This window comes from Populus nigra, chromosome 18 (assembly GCF_951802175.1).
Source record: "Populus nigra chromosome 18, ddPopNigr1.1, whole genome shotgun sequence".
Lineage (NCBI taxonomy): Eukaryota > Viridiplantae > Streptophyta > Magnoliopsida > Malpighiales > Salicaceae > Populus > Populus nigra.
Window position 1 is genome coordinate 257,131 of NC_084869.1, and position 9,717 is coordinate 266,847.

Sequence of the window (9,717 nt, forward strand, 5' to 3'; positions counted from 1 at the left end):
AACATCATTTCAACCATTAAAAACATCAGATTAATATTTTTCACATGGTTGAAACCACATAGCCAAAACCATGTCTAACAAAAAACCAGTAATTTGAAGTCCGAATAAACTTACATCCTCTAGATTTTCATTAAACTGGCAGATAGATGCATAGACTAGACAAACGTTACATACTCGACAATCCACCTAACACTAGATGAAACAAAAACCAAATCATGTAGAATCTCGAAACACTATGAATCAAAAACAATAAAGAAAGGAATTAATACTTAATTTCATTTAATTAACAATGAACTGTGACTATATATGCAGGTAAAAAAGTTTTGTTGCTGGCATTTAGCTTTAACACGCCTGCACAACAAATTAATAGATAGCAACGAGGGATTCCAATTCCCTCCAATTAAATAACTTCCCAATAGAAAAAATTAAAATAGGATTGATTATGTAAATCAAATCAATCATATTGTAAAAATAATCATCATATTATAATAAAGTTAAATTACAGCATCAAATGACGACTTAAAGGCATTAAAAAAAAAAATAGGTCGACCGGCTAAGCTTCCATGTGCAACTATAAATACACGAGGTGTGTTGCAGAGCTCTCTCATCTTCCTGGAAGTTTGCATCTCATAGTGCCCACTCCTAAATTTATAATAATTTGCTGCCTTTTCATCTTTTGTTACTGCTTTTAATTAGTAGCATGGATACAAAAGTCCTTTCCTCTGGCATCCAGTACACAAACTTGCCGGCAAGCTATGTTAGGCCGGAATCTGAACGTCCCAGGCTGTGGGAAGTTTCAACGTGCGAAAATGTTCCGGTCATAGATTTAGGTTGTCAGGAGAGGGACCAAATTGTCCAACAAGTTGGCGATGCCTGCAAGAACTATGGCTTTTTTCAGGTTAGCCTACTTTCTATATCTTTTTCCCCCTTCTTTTGTTTTATATTTTAGTAGTAGTGGAATATTTTAAAAATAGTCATATCAATCCTTCTATTACTTGATTATTTTAGCATGATGATTAGATGGAGTATAGATCATAGCTAAATAATTTGAATAGTGAATCTTTTGGTTTATGAATGGCAGGTGATCAATCATGGAGTGTCTTTGGAAGCAGTGGAGAAAATGTTAGGAGTAGCCCATGATTTCTTCAGCTTGCCAGTTGAGGAGAAGCTGAAGCTGTATTCTGATGATCCATCGAAGACAATGAGACTTTCTACAAGTTTTAATGTGAACAAGGAGAAGGTTCACAACTGGAGGGACTATCTTAGACTCCATTGCTATCCTCTTGACAAGTATGCGCCTGAGTGGCCTTCTAAACCTCCTCCGTTCAAGTGAGTTCTATCTCTCTCTCTCTCTCCCCTCCTCCTCCTCCTCCTCCTCCTCCTCCCTCTCCCGCTGAAAACACAGTCATGCAGAATAGGGCACACCACAAACATAGGGAGAGCTACGTTTCAGATACCTTGGGTGCATGCACTAGTGGTGCATAGAATCTGCCACATCCCTTTCTGTCATAACTTGCCTTTTTTTCTTTTGTTTTCCATAGTTAGCATTTATTTGCGAAAATGCATCTAGAAAAAATCTTCCTTGCACATGAAATATTAAAATAGATAACAACATTTCACTAGTTTATTAAAAATAAGTTATATTAAATTTAAAATTATTGAAAATAACTGTTCAGATATCATATTTTATATTCTGACGACATTTCAAATATTTTTTTTATTCGGAGTTCATGATTGTATAATTAAAAGATTACTGTAAATTTCAAGTATTTTAAAAAAGATTTTTAATAGAACCTCTCATCTTGAAATGGAAAAAATTAATTACAAACATGTGGTGAAAGTTTGGGTTTGGGTTCGGGTTAGAGTTTTTCTTACCAAATTAAATTCCACGTGTGATTGAAAGCAAGTAAAGAAGACATAAACCATATCCAATAAACTCGTCCTAGGTTTTAGTTGCAGTACACGAATATAATTGCATAGCAATTATTGTACTGTCCGAGAACTCTAACCTAAGCTCCGTTGTATATTTAAATTTGATTAATCCCTAATTAAAGATATCTTTTGAATCACTCCACTTAATTTACATAGCTTTCTAAAAGCCGATAAAATCCAATCAAAAAGGTTAACTTGTACTATATATTGTTAGATTATGAATATATATTTGAAAATATGGTAAAGATTGTTTTTAAAAATGTTTTTTATTTAAAAATAAATTAAATTAATTTTTTAAAATAATAGTTTTGATCCAATTTATTCACTCACGGACACCAAGAAAAGTCTCCTCTCCCACTCTAAAAGTCATGTCTACTAATTTTTTTTATTTATTTTTTCTGGTCCTCCATGAGCAAAAAAGTATTTTGCGGTCCTTAGAAGGGAGTAGGTGGGCATGTGAGCACATGCGGCACGAAAAAGGAGGACTCAAGTAGCCCTACTGTTTTTTCAGTCTCTTGCTAACGAGGCCTTTCGCATTAATTATTGAAGGGTAAATTCTTACGCATAAATTGATCAAAACAGTTATTTCCCTCCCTTTCCATTAATTATATAGAGCAATTAGAGAAGGGTTTATTAGACTAATCAAGAATTATTACACAGTTAAGGACCTAATTGCCACGACACGAAGTCCATGGACTCCGATCCCTAAATTTCATTTGAATTTGAAAGATTTTCATTGAAATCTCACATCTTTAACTATTTCAACGTCTCTGGCCACGTTTGTTGTTTCCATGGCTTTAAAAAATTGAAATTTTTATTCAAATTAATTCTTAAAAAATATTTTTGGATCGTTTTAATATATTTACTATTAATAATAAATTTTAAAAATTAAATAAAATATTATTTTAAAATATTTTAGAATAAAAAATACTTTAAAAAATAAACAATATCTTTTTTTTATTATCAATCAATCAAAATAATCCCCAAGAGGCCTAACGTGGTGGCAACGGGCTTGAGATCTGCACAGCAGGTCTCGAGTTCGAGTCAGAACGTACACCTCTTGTAAGAGCCTGGGACGGCCGGGGTTTTATTCACTCACCTGAACCCATAAAATACTCACCTGAACCCATAAAATACGCTTTCCGGGAAGGAGATTTCTCGAATCCAACAAAAAATCAATCAAAATATCCTTCTCTTTTTCTTTTTGGTAGATTTTATGTGATATTTCTTTTTGTTATAAAATGAGGGAGGACACGGGGATTAGAGAATGGCAATCCTCCTCAAAAGGGACTCTACAAAAATAAAAGAGTAATCAATTATAAAAGGCAAATTGGTAAACTTTTAGGCACAGTTCATGCCTTAAAGAGTTCTTTTTAGCCTGTAGGGTCCATGACATAGAAAATCCACTATAACGACAAAAAAGTGCATTATTGATAAGAAATATAATCAAAGCAATTGCTCACGTTTTAAAGCAGATTTCTGTATATTAAGTAAAGCTAAAAGTTGAGGTACGTGGAAAATATTGTTTTTTATAATAATTTATTTTTTTAGTATAAAAAAATTTCTTAGTTTCCGGTCGGTATCATAAAAATATCTTAGCATTGCGGTATGATCTATTTTTTAAAAAAATTAGTTAAATAAAAAATAATTTAAAAAACTAGGTTATTAAATTTTGTGGAGTCAATGACCTGATTTACGAGTTTGGTGAGGCAACATTTGTTACCCCAATTTACATCTTTAGTAGTGGTTTTTCTTTTTAATTATATAATCATCTAATTTTTTTTTTATCATATAATTAAAACAAATAGTTTCAAAAAAAATATATATTATTAAATTTTAAAAAGTCTATAGGTTTATTGACGAATTTAGTGAGTTTAACTTTTATTTTTTAAAAATTTAATTTTTTTAATTTCATCCTTTGATATTGGACTGATTAAAAATTTAGTTTTATAATTTATTTTGTTTTGTTTTCTATGAAGTTATTATAGTATTAAAAAAAATCTCAGTATTGGTTTGACGTTCTATTTTATAATTATCTATTTTTATTATTTTATAGTTAAATAAAAAATAATTTAGAAATAAGTTATTAATCTTACCAAGTTTATTTTTCAAGTTACAAGTATGATGTATTGATTCAAGTTACCCGATTCACGAGTTTAACAGGTTTACATATCAAAATCTAACAACTTCATTGAATATAATAATACTATTAAAAAAATCTTCATACTTTTAATATTTTTTAATTTTAAAAAATAATCTGACTCGTCATGAAGCATGACCAAAGAACTAGCATATATATATATATATATATAAAACTCAGCCCATCGTTTACTTCAGAAAAGTCGACTGTGCCATGGAGTCCACAGGCATTAATTAGGAGATGGGGTTAAACTCTGTAGCTGTCATAAATAAGGAGGGTAATAAATTCATGGAAAGTGATTTGCCTCAACGCCATCATCTGCACTCGTTTGTTTTTTTTAGTTCCATCCTCTCCTTTGATTACAAGTATTATTCTTTTATAGAGCACTAATAACATTAATTACAAAATATCAAGAAATTAATGGAATAAATTATTAAATAAAACCCCTTATTTATAATAGTTGGTTAATGGAAAGTTTTCATGAAATATTAATTTCTGGTTCTAGCTCAATGGTCATTTTCATTTGATTGCATAACTCTAGATATTTTCAATATAAAAATCAATATATACCATGTAGAGAACATTTATATATATAGAAAGAACAATGCTAAAATCACTTATAGCAACATATACCAACCAGCTTGCATGCATCATGAAATTTTTATGTAAATTTGAGTGCTGATATCTGTGAGTGTGCTGTCAATAATTATTATTTTTTTAATATGAATATCACTTCTACCTCTATATATTTTTTTATGCATCATTTTTTTTTTACTTGAAAATTGCACATACAAACATTATCTTATATTATTAATTAATTTTAATTAAAAAATATAATATTCAACTTTATAATTTTTTAATTATTAAATTTAATATTATATTATATTATATTAAAAAAACTATTTCAACTCAAAATTATAAAGTGTTTACCGAGTATTCAATTTTATAATTATTTTATTATTAAATTAATTTTATATTATATTATATTTTAAAAAAAAAATTCAACTTAAAATTTTAAAATATTAAACGAGGTTTCAATGCATGACATATGTTATTTCCTTAAAAAATGTCGTATAATTATCAAACATTCTTAGTGTTTGTTTGTGATTGTGATAGAAAATACTTTTTAAAATGAATTTTATTTGAAAATATATTAAATTTAAAAAATAAATTTTTATATTAATATATTAAAATCATTAGAAAATACTAAAAAATATTAATTTAATATTTTTTAAATTAAATATATTTTAAAAAAGCATCCAAAATAATAATATTAATTATTATTATTATTACATATGCCGGCATTCTAGACTTCCCTCTCCAAAATTATTAAACTACTTGTCTGTCTTTAAAGCAACTTGGTGCCAGAATCTTGGCAGCGTGGGTCCAAAACCTTAAAAATTTAAGTAATCAACGTAAAATACAAAAATGGAGACTTAAATTATTAGGTTTAGGGCAATTATTTTATAATCCAACGGCTATGACGCTCTATTGATGCACTGGATGAGATCACATCCATTGACATTTTTGATTTCTTGCATATTAATAAAAGCTTTTCTTAACGAGGTGGAAAATGATGTCATGAACTGAAATCGTGTTGACGTAAGAGAACTGAAATATGCCTTATTCCTGCATATTCCATCTACCTGTCTATATGACTTTATCCTCCATGTTTTGAAAACTTATGAACAAGTTCCTTGATTTTTCTTGACCATTATTCTTTCTTTGTTAATTTTTGGGTCGCGGGTTGGAGATATCTTTGGATTATCTTCCTCATCAATCGAGAATTTTTTTTCTCGAGATGATCTTGGTGTTTCCTGCATGAATTTTACGCATTAAAGAGAATAAATTCTTTTGGTTGATGTCCTCATCTTCGAAACTCAAAAAATGAAGAAACAAACCTTTTTAATCATCAAATAATCCACCGCGCGCTGGGTGTTACCAATATTGTTTTATTAAAATGTTTTAGTGCATGTCTCTTAAAACCCCCCATTGTGCTGGTTTCTATCTATATAATAAGCTAAATCATCAAGAATTTAAATTAAGGTTTAAGAGAAACTAACAAGTATTTTTAAGATTAAGTTACAAGTTTGAAGAAACGAAGGACTAGGATATAATAAGCTCAAGATCGAGGACTTGAGAATAATTCATTTAAATATTATGGTGATGGTCAGTCGACGAAACAATTAAATAAGGTAGGGTAGTCTGCAAAAGTCCCTAGTTATTAGCCAGCCCTCTTCCAGAAAGATGATGTACTGTTATGCGACCGATCTACTTAATTTGTCAAAATAAATTAGGTCCCTCTTCCACTCTTTGCTGGGGTACCACCGGCAGAGTGATGCTGATCATTCATTGATGCCCTCAGATCATGGTTATCTTATCCCCTGGTTGTTTTTTTCAATGTTTTGGACAATTCAACAAGAAACAAAATGAATTCATCTATGGAGATCAGTGCATGTTGCATGCTTTCTTGGTTATAAAATTCTGGGAACAATTACACAATAAAATCTTTCTCTGTCATAGCAAGGTTGATGACATGGATAATAGTGATTTGAAGTTGATTTATATACAATGTAGACTTCTTAATTAATAGTATCTATATTTTAATTTTCAAGCTTCTATGATGTATTTGGTTGGTGTCCTCAAATAAAAGAGTTATAAATATATTTAGATGGAGGAACCAAGATAGTGATCACATCAAATAAATTTATTTATGAAATAGTTTTGAAATGAATTTTTATTTTTAAAAAATAAAAAAATAGAGAAAAATATATTTCTTCTGTTTTCATTGTTTTTATTTCTCTTATATGTCTTGAAAAAGTAACTAAATGACATCTTAAATGATGTCCAAAACTAATTGTATCTTTCTTCAACCCGAACAAGCTACGACTGGTATCGTGAGGTGATATGTTGGCTATGAAGTGTTTAGGCTAACTTTGAAAAATCCATAGTGTTCATGCTTTGAAGTTTGCTGTTCAACTTCAAGGTAACGAGATTACAATGTCGTTCACAATCTAATAGGATTGATGTCTTTTAGATAGGGCTAATGACGTGGAAAGAGTAAAGGAAAGACTTCTGTCTTCATCTGCTATATAGTTAATGGTTTTTTTTCCTTTCTTTTTTTGGGAAAAATATATTATTTATAGGCAGGGTGGATGGTTTTAAACGCAAACTCTGTTTCATAATTTTCTTATTAAGACATGATCGTAATTCAAACATGCTGACTATTATTGTAGAAACATGTCGGGGGTACTTGACATTGTTGCTTCTTGATGTATATCTGATTTTGGGGATAAAAAGTCTTACTTACATCAAGAATTTTGGGGAAAAATTTCAACTGAAGTTTTTCCTGTAGTCTCATCGTATCACTAGTAGGCAATATCAAAGAGAGATGGATGAACTTTTATGCCATATGGGGCAACTATATCCTCAACTTTCATTGGTACATTCTTGAGTTTAATTAATTTGCAAATCAAAATTTAAAATTATTGATCCACTCTCATTGTTCCAAAAAACTTAGAGACCGAAGTTAATAAGTTATGGACCTTATGGTCTATCAATCTCTACACAGGACGGAGTTGCATAAGAGTAGAAGGGGGTCAATTGCCTTCCTCAATTTTTCAAAATATTTATTCTCCGTATATACGTTCATGATCTATGATCTTCTTGGATGTGTGACTCTCGACTCACTTGTTTATCATAATAGTACCAACTTAGTATTAATGTGCTGTAGAATTGTGATGTAATCATGTGAAATGTGCTGTATGAATAGGGACATTGTAAGTAGTTATTGTATACAAGTTCGAGAACTTGGGTTTCGAATACAAGAACTGATATCGGAGAGCTTAGGCCTCGAAAAGGATCATGTAAAGAATGTCTTGGGTGAACAAGGGCAACATATGGCTGTAAACTTTTATCCTCCATGTCCAGAGCCCGAGTTGACTTTCGGATTGCCAGGACATACCGACCCCAATGCCCTCACTATTTTACTTCAAGACCAATCAGTAGCAGGCCTTCAAGTCCTCAAAGACGGGAAATGGGTAGCTGTTAATCCTCATCCAGATGCATTTGTCATTAACATCGGTGATCAATTACAGGTAAACACTCATTTCCTTGAACCTGAGACCTCTTGTGGGAATGGGAATGGGAAAGGGAACACGAGTGCCCTTGAGCTGCAAGGCTCAATATTGGCAACAAACATTCTCTTGTCCATGTATATTGTGGGCAACATTCTACTGCTATAATGTTGATTGGTGATATAACACATGCAATGGGAGATGCAAGAGTGATCGCAGGCACTAAGCAATGGACTTCTTATGAGTTTTCGTGATTGCAGGCACTAAGCAATGGGAGATACAAGAGTGTGTGGCACCGAGCTATCACGAATACTGACAAGGCAAGGATGTCAGTTGCTTCCTTCCTCTGTCCATACGATAACGCATTGATCACCCCGCCTAAAGCTCTCACCGATGATGGAACTGGAGCCGTATACAGGGATTTCACATATGCTGAATATTACAAGAAGTTTTGGAGCAGGGACTTGGATCAAGAACACTGTTTGGAACTTTTCAAGAACAAATGAAAGTACATATTTTACTAGTAAGTGATACCAATCACCTTATTATTGTTGCAATTTCCTAATAAATTCAGGTCGTGGAGTTGGGGGCCAGACTTGTTTTTCTGTTTTTTTTTTTCCTGAAATCCTGCAAGGACGCATCGCCGACATCAACGTTAAATTCTTGTTCATTTTGTGAAATAATGGCAGTTGCAGACTCCTTTCTAGCATATAAAAGTGTATCGTTACAGGCATCAGGCTACATCTGCGAACGGGGAAGGTTTTATGTCACTGTTCGATTGTTGGTCCATGCCACCTCTTGTTGATTTTGAATTTCCATTCATGTCCTAATAGATGTTCATTAGAAACAGTTGTTGTAATCAAACAGTATCTTTTGCAATTTATTTTATGCTGGCATTATTATCAGAGACCTAAACCATGGAGTTCCCTTGTTTTTTTCTTTTTCTTTGCGAGGGTGCCAAAGACTTCCTATCATTGTCTACGATGTTGAATCTCCCTACTCCACTACAGTTCTTATAACATTACTATAAATCTTAAAGGTGCGGTCATTTCACTCAGCACACACCACACTATTCATTTTCTTAAATTTTACTGTTGATAGACTGCTCAAAATTTTGTGTTTTTTTCAATATGGTACTCAAATTGTTTTTTTTTTTTTTTGTGATTACATCTTTTTTGGGTCAAATTCAAAGACAACTAAATCAAATTTGTTGATCAAAGATAAAATTAAAAGACATGGAACTAGAGTAGAAAAGGTGTCACAAAGGAATAATGGTTTCAAAATGCTTACTTCAATCCTCAAACTTTACAACCTACATAAACTTGATCCCTTAATATGTTTTTAATTTGATTTTGGTACAAAAATTTATTTTTGTTATTTTTTTAGTTCCTACTTTAAGAAATGAGAGATAGTTCGCTAGAATTTAGCGATAGAAAAAGAAAATCAACGTTTCCACAGATTACAGCCATCATAATGGTTGATCTTGGTGTCAAATGTTTACATTTGCTGAGGAAAGTTTTATTTAGGTGTTTTTTAACCTTGAAATTACCTAAAAATAAGATTTAAACT

The 9,717-nt window shown here is 31.4% G+C and overlaps 1 protein-coding gene across 2 annotated transcripts; it reads left to right on the plus strand.

The window, feature by feature from the left end:
- Positions 1-618: 618 nt before the first annotated feature.
- On the plus strand, positions 619-9,063 carry LOC133678984 (protein DOWNY MILDEW RESISTANCE 6-like). Of its 2 annotated transcripts, XM_062101533.1 has the most exons (5): positions 619-898; positions 1,082-1,329; positions 7,845-8,169; positions 8,409-8,671; positions 8,838-9,063. In XM_062101533.1, the coding sequence occupies exons 1-4, from the start codon at positions 701-703 to the stop codon at positions 8,652-8,654; spliced, it is 1,017 nt and encodes a 338-aa protein (XP_061957517.1). In that variant the 5' UTR covers positions 619-700; the 3' UTR covers positions 8,655-8,671; positions 8,838-9,063. The 2 variants fall into 2 exon arrangements, with proteins under 2 accessions (XP_061957517.1, XP_061957516.1); XM_062101532.1 differs by having other exon boundaries at positions 8,409-9,063.
- Positions 9,064-9,717: the final 654 nt, after the last annotated feature.

Excerpts from the sequence above, each read along its gene's own strand:
- LOC133678984 (XM_062101532.1), top strand. The coding sequence starts at position 701 with ATGGATACAAAAGTCCTTTCCTCTGGCATCCAGTACACAAACTTGCCG. Across the intron at positions 899-1,081 it reads AGAACTATGGCTTTTTTCAG|GTGATCAATCATGGAGTGTC; the intron begins GTTAGCCTACTT and ends TATGAATGGCAG. Across the intron at positions 8,170-8,408 it reads ACATCGGTGATCAATTACAG|GCACTAAGCAATGGGAGATA; the intron begins GTAAACACTCAT and ends TCGTGATTGCAG.